The sequence below is a fragment of the Diabrotica virgifera genome, chromosome 9 (assembly GCF_917563875.1).
Source record: "Diabrotica virgifera virgifera chromosome 9, PGI_DIABVI_V3a".
NCBI lineage: Eukaryota > Metazoa > Arthropoda > Insecta > Coleoptera > Chrysomelidae > Diabrotica > Diabrotica virgifera.
Genome location: NC_065451.1, coordinates 203,094,172 through 203,115,079, shown reverse-complemented (window position 1 = coordinate 203,115,079; position 20,908 = coordinate 203,094,172). Strand labels below are relative to the sequence as shown.

At 32.6% G+C, this 20,908-nt stretch overlaps 1 protein-coding gene across 1 annotated transcript; it reads right to left on the bottom strand.

The window, feature by feature from the left end:
- Window positions 1–273: 273 nt before the first annotated feature.
- On the bottom strand, window positions 274–16,047 carry LOC114330494 (uncharacterized). Its single transcript, XM_028279837.1, has 3 exons — window positions 15,791–16,047; window positions 4,074–4,298; window positions 274–676 (listed from the first exon to the last, which is right to left on the bottom strand). The coding sequence occupies exons 1-3, from the start codon at window positions 15,950–15,952 to the stop codon at window positions 332–334; spliced, it is 732 nt and encodes a 243-aa protein (XP_028135638.1). The 5' UTR covers window positions 15,953–16,047; the 3' UTR covers window positions 274–331.
- Window positions 16,048–20,908: the final 4,861 nt, after the last annotated feature.

Genomic DNA, 20,908 nt, shown 5'->3' with positions numbered 1-20,908 from the left:
ATGGAAAATGTGGTGAGCAACTTGGACAGTCCATAGCGGCCAGCTTTTGAACTGAGTAGAGAGCTGTAGAAGAGTTTGCTATGGAACTCTAAGGACCTCATTGCCTTCCTTATGTATGAACAGAAAACAAAAAAGTTGTGACTGGCTAAATAACACCCAAGTCTATGCCATTAAAAAAAAAAACTTTGATGATCTTTAGCAGCTCCCTATATGTGCCTATTCTCCTCAGGATATTTTCGTTGGGGGTGTGATGGGGTCGATTAAATTTAATAATTAGAAAATATTCATATATTTATTAAAAAATAAAAATAAAACAATCTTACACTATATCTTAAACACCAAACTGCACAATATATTTCGAAGCCTTACACGTGAAGGTACTCTTGTGATCATCGTAAGCGTAGCTGTAAGCATCTGGGCATTGAGATTTAAATACGTCCTGAGGATAGTTACGGGGCCAAGTTGAACTCTTACAAGTATCTGGTGTTCCAAAAGCACCTCTACAACAGTACTGATCTGTATTGAAGGCAAGACAAGCTGATTTACATGCTATGGCGAATCCATTTGGGCCTTGGACTTTGAGTTCATTGGGACAGCCGTCGTTGAGATGTTTAAGGCACTGAGCTCTTTTGCAACTGTATTGGCCGCCATCTCCTTGGCCTCCAACAGGTTCAAACTGGAATATGAAAATATTTATAGGTTAATCGTTCAATAACAAACAAACTTCAAATTAATTCGATAATTTGGAAAATTATTAGAAATACCATTAAATATTTTGAGAAAGAAACGCCACACATATTTAAATAGTAATATCCCAACAAATACATAAATAAGAAGGCACAGGCCAAACTACGAAAGAAGATATATAATAAGAATGCATTATCATCATCAACAGCCCTAGTTGAGCATCGAATCTCTCCAGTCTATTTCGCCAGTTGTTTCTGTTAATCTCCTGTGCCGATCTTCTTCACGTCCTCGTCCACGCTATTCCTCTATCACGTTTTAGTTTACCTCCACTCCAATTTCCTACTAGTACCGCTAATCAGGTTTGTCTGGGTGGATAATTTTCATTTGCTCGTGACACATGTCCAATCCATTTAAGACTACGAATTTTTATGAAAGATATTATATTTCTACCATTTACTATTTCTGTATACTTCTACAATTCGAAATTATATCGCCTTCTCCAAATTCTATTCTCACAGACTATGCCCACTATTCTTCTTAGTATGTTCCTTTCGAAGATGAGCAAACAATTTGCGTCTATTTTGGAAATGGTCCTTGGTTCTGACACATACATTAACACTGGTGGGATGATTAGTTTGGTTTTTTGGCTTAAATTTTTGTTTAGCTGCCTGTTTAGTCCAAAATAACATTTGTTGCTAGCAGTATTCTTCGTTTTACTTCTTCAAATAGGTAAACTTATTTACTGCCTCGAAATTGTATTGATCTATGTTGAAGTTTTGCTCGAGCTTTATGTTATTTGAAATCGTCCCAACATTTTGATTTTTCATCTATTATTTTCTTCTTCTTCTTCTTTATATGCAATTCTTCTTGTTCATTGGTGAAGTGATAACTCTATGGAAGGTTGTCACTCCATCTTTTTTGCGGTCGGTCGATACTTCTTCTACCGATTGGTGATTTATCTCTTGATTTTTGACAACACGCACCTCCTACATTTTGCTTTTGTGTTTATTCCATTCTTTTCTCCATTTAGTACATGCACATTCATTTATACATAGTCTTCTTCTTAACGTGCCCTATCAAGTCCCCTTGACGTTGGCGATTGACATGGCGAAACTGTCTCTGTCTCGAGCTATTCTAAATAGGTGTTCTGCTTTCTTTATTCCTGTCCACTCCCGGATATTCTTCAACCAAGAGGCCTGCTTTCTACCAATTCCCTTGCGTCCATCGATTTTACCCATCATAATAAGTTGAAGAATATTATACCGGTCTCCCCTTACTACGTGTCCAAAATAGGCTATCTTTCTATGTTTGATGTTATCAAGCAGCTCGCGGGTAACATTTGCTCTCTTAAGGACTGCCACATTTGTCAGCATAGCCGTCCATGGTATTTTCAGTATACGTCTATGCAGCCACATTTTAAAGGCCTCCAAACGGTTAATGGTGGATATTTTTAATGTCCATGCTTCGACACCATACAATAGGACTGACCAAATGTAGCATTTAATCATGCGCTTTCGAAGTTGAAGTTGCAAGGTATCGTTACAGAAGAATGACCTCATTTTTCAAAATGTCGTGCGGGCTATCTCGATTCTACATTTTATCTCTTTATCTGGATCTAGTTGTTCAGTAATATGGCAACCAAGATATTTAAAACTGGGTACTCTTTGAATTATATGACCATCAACATATAACCGTGAATCTTGATGGGTCAAACGGCTAAATACCATGTATTTTGTTTTGAACAGTTTATATTTAGGCCAAACTCTCTTCCCACTGTGTCAATTTCATTTAAAAGGTGTTGTAATCCATTCATATCATCACTTAAAATAACGGTATCGTCTGCATATCTAATTGTATTTATCAGAATTCCATTAACTTTCACACCCCATTCCAAATTATGCAGCGCTTCCTTAAATATTCTGTCTGAATATAAATTGAATAACAGTGGGGACAGTATACAACCCTGTCTGACATCTTTTGTATTTTGCATATTTCTGTTGATTTTCCATTTATGCAAGCTGCCGCTGTTTGACGCCAGTATAATTTTTCTATGATTCGTACATCTTGACTATCAACTCCTTTATCCTTTAATATTTTAATTAATTTGTGATATTGTACTCGATCAAAGGCCTTATCATAGTCAATAAATATAGCAAAGACGTCTTTCCTTTGATCTCGGCATTTCTGCAATAACACATTTAGTGCAAAGAGGGCGTCCCGGGTTCCCAGTCCATTTCTGAAGCCAAATTGTGTTTCATCCTGGTCTTCTTCACATTTATCTCTGATTCTACTGTGGATGATACGTAGAAAGATTTTCAAAGTGTGGCTCATAAGGCTTATCATTCTATAATCGCTACAGTTTTTCGGACGTTGTTTTTTTGGTAGGGTTATGAATTCGGACTTTAACCAATCTTCAGGGATATCACCAGTCGAATAAAGATCATTGAAAAGTTTGACTAGTATTCCAATGTTTTCCTCATTTACGAGCTTTAACATTTCTGCAGGTATGTTGTCGGGACCAACGGCTTTCTTGTTTTTTGCCAATTTTTTAGCATGTAGTATTTCTGATTTTAGTATTTCTGGTCCTTCACCTTCATCTAAAGTCTCCAGTTTTTGGGGTCTGTCATCATTATATAATTCATTTATATAATTATACCAGTTATTTCGAATTTCGTGTTCGTCTATTATCATTTTTCCCGATGAATCGGTTATAGTATGTGGAGTTTTCTTATGATAAAGACCAGCTACTTCTCTAACTTTTTTGAACATATTAAACGTATCATATTTTTCATTCAACTTTTCTAATTCCTTGCATTTATCCTCCATCCATTTTTCTTTAGCTACCTTTATTTTTTGTTTAATTAGTTTCTGTTTTTCTTTGTATTCTGTTTTGTTATATTTCAGTTTTCTTCTCTGCTCCATCAATTCCAGGATTTCATCAGTCATCCATTATTGTTTTTTGTGCCTCTGCATTGTTGTTGTATATTTTTTCATTACTTTCCAGGTAAGATCTTCATTACTTTAAACGTGATCCATATTTCTTTACTGTTTTCATTTGTTGAATTCTTTAGCTGATTATTCAGGTCATTTTCTATTAGCGTTTTTTTGGATGCTGATATATGTAATTTTGGTGTTTTGGGGCTTATACTTAGTACGTTACATTTTCTTCTAAATTCTTCACTCCTCTTTGGATCACTCAGCGTATTTTCTGCAATTCTTCTCAGTATTCTCATCTCTGCCGTTTCCAGTGGTCAGTGTGTTGTATCTGTATCGGGTCTTATTTCTGATGCATATGTCATTATTGGTTTTACACTGGCTTTATAAATTCTTGACTTGATTATACATAAAAATTGATAATTTTATATAGTTCATTTTTTTATACTTACGCTAATAGCAATGTTATATCCATCAACGAAAGAAATATCGTAGAAGTCAAGTCCTCCAGCTCCTTTCATTGTAATTTCAGCAAGAGAAGCTGGAGGTACTCCCCCAGCTCCATTACATTGTACTCTATTACCACAATCACCTGTTAGGCAATGGTTTGAACCTTCGTCACACCAAGTTCTGCCCCAGAAACGTCCAGCCCAGTTGTCGGGTGCTCCAATTGTTCTCTGAAAAATAAAAAATAAACTTTTAATATGTAACAATAGTATTGATTTTAACTGTCATAAAATAATTTAAAAAAATTATAGAAAAGAAGTTAGTGGTAGTCACAATAAGGCCAATATAAACAAAATAAAGCGAAAAATTATATATTGAATGACAAAAAAAAGGTTTGATGAGCATTTTTAAAACTTTAAGGTCATAAAAATTGGTAAAACAATATGATTATGTGATAGATCTGGAGAGGTATGGACAATAATAGACAGCATTAGCGAAAACAGAAATAAGTTGGTAAGTAGGTTTGCAATGCATAAATCTGAGAAAATAAATAAACGAGAAGTACAAGAGAAAAAAGAAAATTTCTCTTCATGCATGATATATCAACAGATTTGACTTTTGTTTAAAGACAGCTAACCGAAAAATACAGAAATCAGGAAATAAACGTGTATAATACAGTGTTTCTATGATCTTGAGAAAGCAAATAATTTAGTGAATGAACACTGAAACAAGTCTAAGATCGCTAACTATAGTTGAATAATTGTGGTGATTTCAGTATTATGGCTGGTAGCAGTGGTAGCTTCTTTGGCAAAATGATCTGCTGTTCCATTACCAGTAATTTCAGTATGAGAGGATACCCATATGAAAGAGACTGGCACATTTTGAGCAGAGAGGTTTTGGAAGATGTCATGAATGTTTTGGACCAATGGGTGGTCAGTGAAAATTGTATTGATTGAACCGATAGATGAAAGGAGATCCGTACAAATGGCAAGATTACTGATTTGCTGGGAGATGCATTTAAAAGCCAACAGAATACTATATACTACATGTTAAGGTTAACCAAGATGATCTTACAAGCTTCAGTAAATAGAATTGAATCATATGATTTTTTTGTATACCTAATTTCTAAAAATGCTTTCCTTGTAAGATAGTTAGGAAATTCATGTTTGTTAAAGATGATGAGTGAGATGTTTATTGATAGACGATGTTTAACTCAGGGGGAAGCGAAGGTAGAGAAAATTAACTACTCAGTCTGAGCTCTATAGTTTTAAGCAGCGGAGTAATTAATTGAGGTTTAGGTTTTATGATAAGATGGATATGGATATTTTTATTGGATAAAGAGGGTATTGTGAAAATTAGGGAATGAACTAGATTGAAATGATTTACGGATGTTGATGCAGAATATGAAAGAAGACTATGACAGAAGAGTAAGGTGAGAGGAGGTTTGTTAGATTCACGATAAACACTCTCAATAGAACTGGAGCAAAAGGCACAAGGTATAAACGGAAAGCGCTATTATCAACAGAGTTTAAATAAATTATCTTATATAGAATTAACTACTCTCTATACAGGGTGATTGATTAGACTATACTTTTTAACTTCTTCATAACAAAATAATAAAGGTTTGTTATGTTATACAGGGTATTTACAAAGTTATAACCAATTTTGTATGAAAATCGTAACAAGTTCAACTCCCTGTATAAATAGAAATAAGCACAACAGCAATGGTTTATTCATGCCATATTTTTTATGTATTGTCAAAATTTTCAAGAATGATTGATATTGCTAATTTTCTTTATATCAAATACAGGGTGAGTCAAAACGCAAATACATTATTTTCTCAGTAATTTTAAATGAAACACCCTGTATTTTATATCACTATTGAAAAGTACCATTACCGTACTTTAATTTTTAGATAATATTCCCTATGTCTAAATTTATTAGTTTTCGAGATATTTTCATTTTTCAATGGATCAGTAGTGTGGCCACCCAAATCACCAGAATTTAATAAACTGGACTGATTTTTTTGGGGCTACGTTAATAATGAAGTTTATAAAATACCTCCAACAACAAGGAATGAGATGAAAAGTAGAATACAAAGCGTATTTTGATGTGTTAATTTACAAATGCTTCGTAGAGTAAGTAGCTCATTCAATGATCGTTTTTAGGCGTGCATAAATGTGTTAGGAGGTAATTTTGAACACCTTATGTAATTAAATATTAAAAATATTTTATTAAAAGTAGCTTCTAATTTTTTCAAACATGTTTTTTTGCAAAATGTATTACTGATAAATTATTTTTCGTTCTTTATTTGTTACATTGTTATATTTACATAAAAAAGTAGTGTTTAACTGTCTTCAAAAAATGTTGTATTTTGTGTTTGTGTGTTTTTTTGTAAAATTTATTAGGTACTAATTTTCTTTCTTTATTTGTTAGATAAAAAATAGTTTTTAATTGTTTCAAAAGGTTGTATGTTGTGGTTGTGTTTTTTTTTTGTAAAATGTATTACTAATAAATTATTTTTATTTTTTTATTTGCTACATTGTTACATTGATTACCGGATTGATAATCAGTAATCATCAATTGACAATTCAGTCATGGTTTACTTAAAATTTAGATAAATTTAGACACCTAAAATAATTTGGTCTGAAAATGAAAATATCTCGAAAACTAATAAATTTGGACATAGGGAATGTTATAAAACAATTATAGTACGTTAACGTTACTTTTCAATAATGATATAAACTACAGGGTGTTCCATTGAACATTACTGAGAAAATAATGTACTTGCGTTTTGACTCACCCTGTATTTGATATAAAGAAAATTAGCAATGTCAATAATTCTTAAAAATGTTGATAATAAATAAAAAAATATGGCATTAATAAACCATTGTTGTTGTGCTTACTTTTATTTATACAGGGAATTGAACTTATTACGATTTACATACAAAATTGGTTATAACTTTGTAAATACCCTGTATAGCATAACAAACCTTTATTTATTTATTTTTGTGATGGAGAGGTTAATAGGATTTCGAATATAAAATAAAATACAGGGTGTTCTATTTAAAAAAATATAAATTTGGTCTGCCACTGTGTTATCGAACAACCTGTAACATTCTAACAAATTTTGTAATGTGAAGCTCAAAGTTGGGTACAATTTTTGTTGTTAACTTTTATTGCTATCTATTACTATAGCGGATCTATTGAGCTTTACCCCACTAGTCAATCACCCTGTATTTACAAAAGGCAATTTAATTATGTATGTGTTATATTATATTATGTTTGTGGATGTATGTGTATGTATGTTTATCTAGTATGTTTTATCATTTTAATTCTATTTTGATTTATAAACCAACTCGGATTTTTCGAAAAAACGTTTTGCTAACATATCCCAGAGAACGGTAGTTCTCGCCAGTGGCGCACAATCCCCTACGCACTATATGCCACTCAACATTCCCAAAAGAGCTGATATGGCACAAAAATGTATTTTCATTTTGATGGAAAATAAAATTATAGGTTTATTTTGAAATATTTTTCCATAATATACACATATTTGCTAAATTTGAAGTAAAACTGCAGGCTCAAACTGCAAACTTGTATGCGCCACTCATTTTTACGGCGTTTATCGGTTTTTATATTATTTACCACACACGCTATATAAGGATTATAAACAAGATTATTACAAGATTATAAAAAAACGGAAGTGGAGAAAAAACCCTGAATGTCTATCTAGAACTAACCACAAGGTTGTTATGTAATAATTGTTATTGTCACGAGAAATTTTATCAGAGGTTTTCCAATGAAAATCCCTATTATTCATATTTATTGATTACTAATATGTAAACTACAATTTGTTTAGTATTTTAACCTAATAAACCATCTGATTTTTATTTTATATTATACGAACAACACATTAATAATTTACATTTGAATAACAAATTATAAATAACTAACCACTCGGATATTTTGTTGACATTGATTATGAGATGTAAAATAGTAGTTTATTTTACATGCTATAAAATTACCATTTTTTCATATTAAGTATAATATACAATCAAATTTTTGTCATAAATTTGTTAAATTGTTTCAAAATTCTTGTGTTTTCTTACTTTCTGATACAGGTATCTAACAACTGCTTTTGATAAAAATAATGATAACAATATATTTATAATAAACAATATCCAAACGAGTAAACATCATTTTTTACTTATACATACATAGTGTGACCAACTAGTCCGAAAAACCCGGGACATGTTTCAAAATTATATTTTAAAATTTTGAACAGGCTATTCTTCTAAAAATTCACATAAAATTGAATTGGTGAGACGAAAAAGTCGACAATTTCTAGATTATAATACCACATCCAAAACTGTGGACTTTTTTCCGTTTCTATATTTTAATTATCATCTTCTGAAAAGACGATGCAAAAACAATAACAATTTATGTACCTACACATGAATCAGCTGTCCCAGGAAAATACATGGAAATCCAACATCAGTTGATTGTCTAATTTTTCCTTTTTTGAGAACGATTTCCGGATTGAAAGTCGAGGTGTCAAAAACTAACAAAAATGTAATTATCAGTAGTAATTGCACGAGAGCTCCAAAATTATCGATTTATTTGCCGAGTTACACTTTGTTTTAATTTCACGACCCGAAGGGGAGTGAAATTACGTCAAAGTGGCACGAAGGCAACAAGTCGATAATAATTTTAGAGATCGAGTGTAATTCGCTGAGATTATTTCATGAGTAAAACTGTCTTTTTAAATAATTTTAACTAATATTTTATTGATATCTTCACCTGAATATTTGCTAAACCTGTTTTTTGGTGTTCTCTGTGACAAGTTGTAAAACATTAATTGTCATTAATGTCAATGAATGTTCATGTTTGCGTAGTAACGAAGGGCATTTGACGTAATGCTTGGCGACGGGATATTATCAAAAATTATCGGGTATATGTAATATCACAAGAGAGTGAAAATAAATTGAAAATAATGCGACAGTTTTTCGAAAATTTGTTGTCTGGCAATAGACACGAGAGCCCGCAGGGCTCGAGTGGCTGTTGCCCAATGACAACAAATTTGAGTAAGAATGAAGCATTATTTTCTTATTTATTCTTACTGTCGTGTGATATTCGTAAGATTATTTTTTAATACGTATATTATGGATATTTTCTTAAATGTGACAGTTGTCAAAACTAGGAAACTGGTTGCCATTAAACAGAAACAATCTACTTAAAAAAATTCTATCGGTAATTTTCTACAGTAGATAATTCTCAGTATAATTTAAATCTGATTGGACAGAATTAAACACGTGATCAAATATCTTACTATACGATTGGAAGTTAAAATCATCAAAAAATAATCGGGTATAATATCACAAGCGAGTGAGAATAAATTGAAAATAATGCGACAGTTTTTCGAAAATTTGTTGTCTGAAAATTTGGGCTCGAGTGGCTATTGCCCAATGACAACAAATTTGAGTAAAAATGAAGCATTATTTTCGTATTTATTCTTACTGTCGTGTGATATTCGTAAGATTATTTTTAATACGTATATTATGGATATTTTCTTAAATGTGACAGTTGTCAAAACTAGGAAACTGGTTGCCATTAAATAGAAACAATCAACTTATAAAAATTCTATCGGTAATTTTCTACAGTAGATAATTCTCAGTATAATTTTAATCTGATTGGACAGAATTAAACACGTGATCAAATATCTTACTATATTATTGGAAGTTAAAATCATCAAAAAATAATCGCTGTAATTTTTATTTATGTAGCTTTCTATTGTTCAGAATCTCCTATGAACGAAATAATCTTTATAACCTTAAAGCCCAATAAACCAATAAACCAATTCCGAAATGCCTTAATTTTGAACATTAAAAAATTAATTATGGATCTTAAACAAAATAATGTAACTGTTTCGTTTATTTGGACGAAAGGACATTGCGGAGTCGAAGGTAATGAAATTGCGGATATAGCCACAAAAAGTAGTCACAGTTGCCACCATATTAACAAAGTATTTAATTTAAAAGGTTTGAATAATGCTCTCAAACCTAATATCAGAAGGAAATGGGAAATTGATTACAAAAGAATTGCAAGTAAATCTACAAACCATTATTTCAGAATTCACCCTACACTTCCAAAAAACATTCCTCATTTCACCTTTAATTATAATAGAGCACACATGTCAGTATTGACTCGTTTAAAATTGAACCATGCTCGCTTTCCATCTCACTTATATAAAATTGGAATACTTAACTCCCCTGTCTGTAATTGTGACAATATATCCATTGGTGATCTAAATCATATATTTCTAGAATGTTCTCTGAACTCTCAATCTTCTTCAATTCTGTATCAAGAACTAATTCATCACGAGTGTCCATTGCCACTAAATATTACAGCTCTCCTTTCTTCCTCAGATAAAGCGGTACTAGATTCCATCATTAATTTTATCAGAAATTCAAAAATAGCGGTATAGTTCAGAAATAGACAATATGAAATCATTTGATGGAAATAAGAATTTACATGTTTTGTGGCAAATAGATTTTGTCTGATGCCAGGATCTCACACACACAACCTTAAAGCCCATCAAAATTATCATTGTCGATATAAAAATGTTAAATAATCAATAAAATGATGATTTAAAGTTCTATATTAAAAACAATGACCCGATTTTCATTGAAAAAGTCCCGGATTTTAGGTATTTTTTCACCTTTGTCCCGAATTCGACTGACTTGGAGTTGGTCACACTACTTATACACAATGTAAAATCGCTATTTATTTTAAATACTGAAGGTGAAGACCGGTAAATTATATGGAAAAGTGACACAATTTTATTGAAAAGTCATAGAAAATTCTTTAAAATGAGTGTTTCTAAAGTTATTTTTGTTAATTTGTTGCTTAATTATTGCAAAAAAAGTTTAAAAAATCGATTTTTGAAAATTTTTAATAACAAATTAATGAATATTTATTGCAAAAAGAGTCATGCAGATATTAGTATCTTAATATGCAGCATTCGAAATTAAAAAAAAAACATTGAAATTGCTCCTTTATTAAGAGCACACAGTAGCGATCAACAGGTAGCAACAAACGCGGTCCAAGATTGCGAAAGTTCTGCGAACTTTCAAAAGTAAGGCAACAGTGGGTCGGTAATTCGACACTGACAGTGACGTTTATACTATAAAATACAAAAAATTTTATACACATAGGCGCGAAATGTTGCCAAGTCGGTGACGTCCGATTTCTTGTTATAAAAAATCGATATTTAGTAGTTCCAATGTGACACAAAATCTAGGCAAGGGATAAAAAAGTTTATTTAAAGAAAGTGTATTTTTTTGTCTTTCTTAATGGCGGGTACAGGCTCCTTTTTTCAGTATTTTATTTAGTTATAGAGTAATTTCCACATACTAACAAATTTCTGAAATTTGACATTGTACCACCATTCTTTATTATATTACGAATATGTGTGCCAAATATCTCGACAAAATATTCAAAATTAGAGCCGCAATCTTGGAACGCGTTTGTTGCTACCTGTTGATCACTACTGTTTGCTCTTAACGGAGATATTGCAAACTACTTCCCCCACCCCTTTTCGGACAAAACTTTTTATTTAAGATCGCTACGAAAACCATTATTTTTCAAAATATTCTATAGTTTTTACTTGTATAAATGGCTTTGTAAAGGAGTAAATTTGATAGATGTACAAAGGTAGTTTTAAATTTTACATTGATAAATAAACAAACTATGAATTTTTAAAGTTAGAAAAGCTATGCAAAAAATTGTCCAAGAAATTTTTTTAATATGTGAAAAATCGTCAGGAACACGAATATCGAAGCAGCATCGGCATTTCAAAATTTGAATTTGCGAAAATACGGGTTTCTCTGTTTTATCGACTACGAAAAACAGTTTGATGGAGTAAAACACGCAGAACTCATAGAAACCCGAACGCAACATGGTATAGGTATAGACCATAACAATGTGGCCCTTATTAAAAACCTATATTGGGATCAAATGGCATCAATCAAAATAAACAATAGTCTAACAGCAGAAATGATCATAAAAAGAGGATTTCGTCTCTCTACTATTATTTAATATATATTGTTATATTTCTATTTGATATGAAAATTAAATTTTGATAATTATAAACAGAATTCAATTTAATATAAAATATTTTCAATTTTCTCAACCACGGGCATATAAATTTAGAACAACCTGTATACAACAAATTGTTATATTTAATTTTAAGAAGTGATTAAATAAGACTCAAGTGAAATCGTTAATAGGTCATTATCGTTTGTTCGCGGAAGGATCGGTCATTTGCCGATGCTAAATAAGACTAAGTGGAAATAGAGAATAGGTCATTAAAATTTGTATATAGTAGAAAGTAATTTTAGAATGGGAATTAACTATTTTCTTTGAAATCCATTAAGCATATTTAGAAAGTTTAAAAATTGGTTTTGAGGAATACTGCGAATGAGAATTGGTGGTGGAAGTTTGATTTGTGAATCTGGAAGGGATATTTAGAAAGTAGGGGAATGAATGACAAATAGAGATCAGAATGTTTTGAGCTGTCGAGAAGTGAAGTCGAGTAGTAGACGGTAGTGTACGGAGAGTGAAAAAGCCGGTGTAGTTCCGTGAGTGTGGAGTATCTATCGTAGAACGAGAGGTAGGCCAGGTTGAGAGTAAAAGAACCTCCTTGAGCCAAGAGTTCCCGGTAGCTGATTGCAGTTTCGAAAAAGGTAGAACACAGCATCACGACAGAAGCAGGAAGCGAGAGCTATACGAGCTAGTTTCAGAGGAGAACATTACTGGAAGCCAGGACGAGGTTTTGATTGCAGCCAAGGATAGCAGGAAACGGGTCTTGTGTGAAGACATTCTCAGTTCACCAGAAAAAGGTCAGTCTCATTTGTTTGGACATGAATGTATGGGTTTTTCGTATTAAATACCACATTTAAAATTGAAGAAACATAATCAATAATATCAGAAAAGCTTCATCAAACTTAAATAGAATTGTTGCTAATAAATCATAATAGTTAAATGTTAATAAAAACTTTCAATTGGAAACCAAAAGGAAATAAGATTCCCATGTGTAAATGTTATGTTTAAGAATAATAAGATATAGCAAATATTAAGCAGTGATTGCGATTTAAATAAAATAAACAATATTTTGATTACAATTGTAACCCATATGTGTTATTATTTTACTCTTTTCTTTCCTATCCCGATTAGGAACCATTAAGAAATACTTAGAAGCCACGTATGTAAGTACTTAATTTTATAAAAAGCCCTGAGATTGAAAACACATTGATATGTGATCTGGTAAATTAATTAGATTAATATTAATGCATTGATTAAATTAAATGACATATAAAAATATTATCTCATATCAATAATCAAGATCACATCAATATATTTCGAAAATATCTTTCAAAATGCCTTCGAAAATATTAAAGAAGGAATAAAAATCAACGGAGAATACGTGAACATGAACAAATGATGGAAGTGCTGAAGAGGACAGGGATTGACGGAAGAGACCTGAAAATAATAGCTAACCTGTATTGGAATCAATCAGCAGTGCTCCGAATAGATGGAGAATATACAGATCAGGTCAAAATTTTAAGGGGAGTGAGACAGGGATGCATAATTTCACCGCTGATATTCAATCTGTACTCAAAGCACATTTTTGAAGAGGCTCTAAAAGATATTGATGAAGGCATCTCAATAAATGGAGTCAAGCTCAGTAACCTGCGATATGCAGATGATACAATAGTGTTTTCCAATACCATAGAAGGGCTGCAAAATTTAATGGATAAAATAACTGAAAACAGTAGAACATATGGACTAGATATAAACACCAGCAAAACCAAGCTAATGATCATCAGCAAGCAAAACATAACTGGAGTAAATCTGTATGTGAACCAAATGCGAATTGAACGTGTCTCACAATACAACTATTTGGGAGCTATTAATCAATGAGTCGTGGGACAATACTCAAGAGATTAAATGTCGCATCGGAAAGGCAAAAAGTGCATTCTTGACTATGAGCTCTGTGTTCAAGAGCCATGACATCACTTTAAAAACAAAAATAAGGATCCTTAAATGTTACGTGTACTCAGTGCTCCTATACGGAGTAGAAACGTGGACATTGAAGGCGGAAACTCTATCGAAACTTCAGGCTTTTGAGCTATGGTTGTACAGAAGGATCCTGAAGATACCATGGACAGACAAAGTCACCAATGAAGAAGTACTACGGAGGATGAACACAACCGCAGATTTAGTCAACATCGTGAAGGGCCGTAATCTGCAGTACTTGGGGCATATAATGAAAAATCAAGGCAAATACGGGCTGCTCCAGTGCATTTTACAAGGTAAAATTGAAGGAAAAAGGGCTCCAGGATAAAGAAGAATATCCTGGCTTGCTAACCTGAGAGCATGATATAGAAAGACCTCAACACAACTATTCCGTATAGCAACTAACAGAGTCATCATAGCCAGAATGATCGCCAACTTTCGGAAAGGACAGGCACCCTAAGAAGAAGGAGAATACGTAAACAATTTAAGATACGCAGACGATACAGTTATTCTTGCGGACAGTGCTGAGGGTTTGCAACGACTTTTGAATGTCCAGAGAATTACCAGAGAGGGAGATAGCTTGGGGCTGAATATAAACACAAATAAAACAAAAGTAATGGCTGTTACACGTGTATCAAATGCCGACATTAATATTCTTATCTATAACAAACAGATAGAACCCGTACAAAGATCCCAGTATCTTGGTTGCTGGATAACAAACGATCTTGACCACGAGGTCGAAATACATGCTCATTATAGAGTATTTTGAAATTTGAAAAAAAAATCATTTGAACTAAAGAAAAATAATACCAGCATTAAAAATATTAGTGAATTAAACTAAAATAATAAACTAGACAATTAATATCCCTACTGATTGTCCTTGTCCCAGCTTGAATTCGCCACCTTCCAGATGAAGCTGACCATACTGGACAAGAACCAAGAAAGAACCAAGAAAGAAACCAAGAAATCAACCTAGAAATACTTCTTCTAAACCTGAAGTAGTACATTGAAAAACATATCTGAGAAGGGAGTAGAAAGTAGGTGCGTAGTAAATAAACAGCAAAACTTAAAATATGCTGCAGAGATGTTTGTCATTGAAAAATTAAATCCCAGCATAGTAGATATAGTGTTTTTTCTAAAACGCCAATACGATATGTCACAAAAGTAAAATTGAAAACACACAAGAAAATAACAAAATAAAATAGACGAGAAAACAAAAACCCTTAAACCATATACATGCCGAAGCAATAATATTTTCTGGATGTCCTAAAAACACTTAGTACAAAGAATCTCTTAAGCTAGATCCTGATACGAAAATATTAAAAAAAAAATAAAAAAATATAAATAAAAAACCAAAAAATAAAAGGAAAAAATATAATACAAAATTAAGATTATTTAACAAAAGATGACAAAAAATTGAGTTCATAAACAAAAACAAAATAAAAATTAAAAAATACTGTATCAAAAAAGGAAATTAAAAAATAAAACAAAAGAAACGATTAAAAATTGAAAATAAAAAAAGGGATAAACCAAAAAAAGTCAATCATATATTTTTAGTTTATTACATTTACTACCAACTTGTACTATGATTGTAGATCTGTGAATAAAAATTTATTAGTATAATACAAAAAAATATTCCTACCGATTGTCCTTGTCCTAGCTTGAACCCTCCACCTTCCAGATGAGGATGACCAGGATTCCCTTGGATTCCAACCCATACTGGGCCGCCTTCACGGTTCCTGAACTCGAACTCAGCGGCAGAGACTGCCCCGATCACAACAGCTAGACATACGAACTGCAACATTTCACTTAATCAAATGTTCTAACACAATCTAGGGAAAAATTCTTAATATTTATACTGGTGTTCTTTTAATTATTTATTCGTGTTCTGTGAACTAGTCGAGCGATGGGTTAAACCAAACGGTGTTTGCGAATATCACTGACGTGCTGGTAAATACAAAAGGGGTATTAAAATATTTATTTTGATAAAAAAAACTTACGTATATATATGTAGCTTTTTTACAGGCCTTTTAGGCCCACAACTTTGTTGTTCTTTTCCATAGGTTTCTGTTTCTTGTCAACTTCTTCCAGTCTGTTATTCCCTTTCCTTTTAGGTCTTCTACTACCGTCTCTCTCCATCGCTCCAACCTTCTTGATTTTATTACGCTATCTATTTGTGGTTCTTTGTAAATATTATAAATTTCCTCATTTGTCCTTCTTATATATCCTTCCTCTGTTCTCTTCCCTCCTAATATTCTTCTCAGTATTTTCCTTGCCCATCTACTTACTCTGTTTCTTTTGTTGTTTGGTTGAGTATCCATGTCTCATATCGCTGTTGGTCTTATTATAGTCTTATAAATCCTGAATTTTTCATTCCATGACAGCTGCTTTGATCTTAGTAAATAATTCATGGCTCCCGCAGATCGATTGGCTTTACTCAATATGGCATCAATTTCTTTCATTTCTGCACACCTGTTTGTTATCCTTGATCCTAGATATACAAATTCGTCTATTTCCTCAAACTCAAACTCACCTAACTGTGTGCTTGCCTTGAACTTTGTCCCATCCCCCCGTTCTCTTCCTATTTTCATAACCTTGGTTTTCTTTTGATTTATTTGTAGGCCCAGCTTATCCGCTTCATTTATTAATCTTTCTGTTATCTCTTTCAGTATCTTTTCACTTGTCGCTACAATTGACACATCATCTGCATATCCCACTAATTGAAGACTCTTGTACAATATGTGCCCATTTCTATTTAAGTTGCTATTCCTAATAATTTTTTCTAGGGGTCTCCTTGCCTAAGTCCTGATCTGACTGCAAAATCTTTTGAGGTTCCCTCTTTTACTCTTACGTTGCAGGTTGTATGCTTCATTGTCACCGTCATTAGTTTCTTTAGCTTCGTAGGTATTTTGAATTCTTCCATAACTTCCGCAATTTTTCTCTCTTGACAGAGTCGTACGCCTTTTTAAAATCTATGAATAATACTATTGCCGGGATTTTATATTCCCAGATATTCCAGTACCTTGGTTGCTGCATGACAAACGATCTAGATCACTAGGTCGAAGTACGTGTTCGTATAAAGTATGCTAGGTCCGCTTTTCAAAGAATGAAAAAATTATTTATAAACTGTACCTTATTGTTGGATATCGGATATCAATTTAAACATTCATTTATTCCATATTGCTATATGGAGTAGAAACATGGTCTCTCCGAATTACAAGTATGAGGCGTATAGAAACCTTTGAGATGTGGGTTTTTCGAAGGATGCTGAAGATCTATTGGACAGAGCACGTGACCAACAACGAGGTACTGAGAAGAATGCGACTGAGAGAGAACTCCTAAATATTGTAAAAAACAGAAAGACGAGTTATCTAGGACCTATTTACAAAGGAGAAAGATACAACTCAAAAATGAATATCCATTTTCAATTTCGTTGTAACACGAAACTACAGCCGCATCATTATTCCAGTTCAATCAGAGAGTGCAGCAAGCACCTCTACCGGTTTCGAAACTTATTAGTCTCTCATCAGGAGGCACATATGCTGCTCTCTCTGACCCAACTAGGATAAACCCCGGCGTGCAGTCACGGATTGCAACGAACGAAATGGCAGGGATGCCCTAGCGGCAACTGCTATCAAAAAACTAAGTTTTCAATCCAATCTATTAAAAAACTAAGTCTGACTAACTAACAAAGAGGAATTGAGTACTCAATTCATCTTTGCTTTATTTTAACATAGGTTCTTAACATTCTTCCATCGGCACTCTTAATCTGCTATATATGAGGCAAGTCCTTCGATGACTGGTCTGTTGCTATAACGGGCGTTTCCAACTCTTCATATAGCTGTGTAGACAATCTTCCATGAGCAGTAGCTACAGCTCGCTTTCCTGCCGCTGTAGCTATGTTGATTTCATATGACATACATTCTAAAAATACATAAACGCACAAAAACAAAATATGGTGTCGTTACAAATCACCAGATCGTCTTTATCATCAAGTAGCCTATATTTGTCCACTGCTGAATGTAGGCCTCCTGTAAAATTTTCCACTTATTTCTATCTTGAGCTTCTTGCATTCAATTTGTGGTGATGCTTTTTATATCATCTGTCCGTCTAGTCAGTTTTTCGTCCTCTGCTTCCATATGCCTCTTGTCTTGGTCGCCATTCCAGAATCTATCTAGTCCATCTATCATCCGTCAATCTGGAAACATGTCCGGCCCGAGCCCATTTAGCCATGGTTTCAACTGTATCCATTTCTCCTGTTCTTCTTCTTATTTTTAGGTTTGGTACTTTATCTCTAGTGGTAATACCTAACATTGATCTTTCCATAGCGTAGTGTCTACCTAGGAATTAGTAGAACAGGCACCAGCCAGTAATACGGCAATAATAATTTAATCAGATGCTGGTTACACAATAGTTACTCTTCTTCTTCTTCAGCGGTTTTGTCGAATGTGTGTCCATGCTTATCCAGTCTCTTACGTTCTTCAGCCAGGAGCATTTTCTTCTTCCTGGACCTCTTCTTCCTTCCATTATGAGTAGTAAAAAGTTTTATCTTTCTAAAAACTAAGGTTTCAATCTAATAGCACATAGAACAACATCCAAAAATGTTATTCTACATCCTACCAGACTTGTTTTCAGTCTGGTGGGATGTAGAATAACATTTTTGGAACTTTCTAAGAGGAAGGGGTTGATATTTTTTGGCAAATGGTTGCAAAAGACGCTAAATTTGGTATTTATGGATCTTGACATGGCGTAAGACACAGTTTATAGACAATAGCTATGGAGATGTATGAGAGAGAAATTGGTTCCTGAGAAGAACCGAATTGACATTTGGTGACATTTGCAATAGTTATACAGTTTTCCAATAGAGTGATTACTTTTGCTCCACCTTCTATTAGAACCAGGCTTTAATAAAAAAAGGCTCTTTATTTTTTTTTTAATTAAAATTTATATAATTCTAAAAACTATTTTTTTTATATAGTTGTATTGTTCTGTCACTGGGTAGTCTGCTGCATGTTATTCTTTGTTTACTCTATTTACTTGTTTGTAATTTTAATTACAGCTTGGAGATAAATGGAATATCCAAAAAAAATATGCATATAACAATTAGGAAATTCTGTATTTATGATTGTACTAGTTACATGTTTAAAGAATACGTTATAGGATTAATTTGTAGTTTTATTTTAATGCTAAGGGACTATATAATACTATTCCATTTTCTCCGTTTTACTCTGATGGCATCTGATCTGATGGCATCTTCTGTCATTACTTTATTGGTTTTAGTGCCATTTATCTGCTGTCTTCCTTTTACTAGTATATAATATCTTTTTATTCCTTACTTTAGTGTTTAGTCATTTTGTACCTATTTCGACAGCAAACTTTACTACATCGACGGTTGAAAGGTAAAAGGTTGTAATCCACAAATCAAGTTTTTTCAGGAAGTAGAAAAAACGTTCCATTTAAGTAATTTTATGAGGAACTAACCTAATATTTTTCATCTACAAATTAATGAAAAAATTAAACTGACCAATAGAAAGCTACAGAAATCTAAATTAAATCGATAATTTTTGATAATTTCCCGTCGTCAAGTATATTACGTCAGATTCCCTTCGTTGCTACGAAAAAATACATTCAGTGACATTAATGACAATTAATGTTTTAAAAATTATAAAAGTGATGACTTTCAACCGTCAAATTAATATTTATAACAACTGTTTGTTTAATTGTACTAGTTTGTACTTACCTAAATAAATTACGATAAAATTTTGGTTTTGAACAGTTTTATTCATGAAATAATCGCAACAAATTTCACTCGATCTCTAAAATTAATATAGAATTTTTGCCTTCGTGACACTTTGACATAATTTCACTTGCCTTTGGCTCGTGAAATTAAAACTGTCAAAATGTCACTCGGGAAAAATTCAATAATTTTAGAGCTCTTGTGCAATTACTACTGATAATTTGTTTTTATTTTTAGTATTTTTTCTAAAAATAAATAAAAACTGTGCCTTCTTCCGTTAATTTTAATTTGTTTAACTATCCTTTATCTGAATGGATGAAGGGGGTATGTGGCATGAACTAATACTCTATAATCAGTTTTACAAAAATTTATATAATTGAACACAAAATAATTTTCTTCTTCATGTGCCGTGCTCGATTATTGAGCGTTGGCTATCAAATTGGCTATAGTAGGTAATTTTGTTGATGACAGCTCGGTAAAGGGTTGCAGAGGATCTGTTAAGCCATTCTCACAGGTATCTAAGCCATGACGGTCTTCTTCGACCTGGCCCAATTATCTCGGAAACGGCTTGCACGATTGTTTATAGATTTTGGTGACAAAGGGTTTACTAATGCGGCCGATACAATAGTGTCAATTACGTTGTTGTCAGAACTTTCGTTTTTCTGAAAATCTAGTGAATTTTCTTATTTCAAATGGAATACCCTGTATATTTTTGCGTTTTGAAGTCCTTAAGAAATGCTGATTATTTTTCGTGTTATATTTCCTATACCTAGATGCCATGATTTTAAAGTTATTTAGTGACATTTATTAAAAAAAAATTAAACAAATTAAAAAAATCAATTTTTTCAACCCGGGTACATTATTTTAGGTTCTTTTGATCATTGGAACAAAAGTTCTTTTGTAATTTTTCTCCAAATTAATAGTTTTCGAGTTATAAACAATTTAAACCTGAAAAAGACGAAAAATGTTTCATACCCCCTTCTTCCATTCAAGAAAAGTATTTTTCCACCTACCTCTACCGAA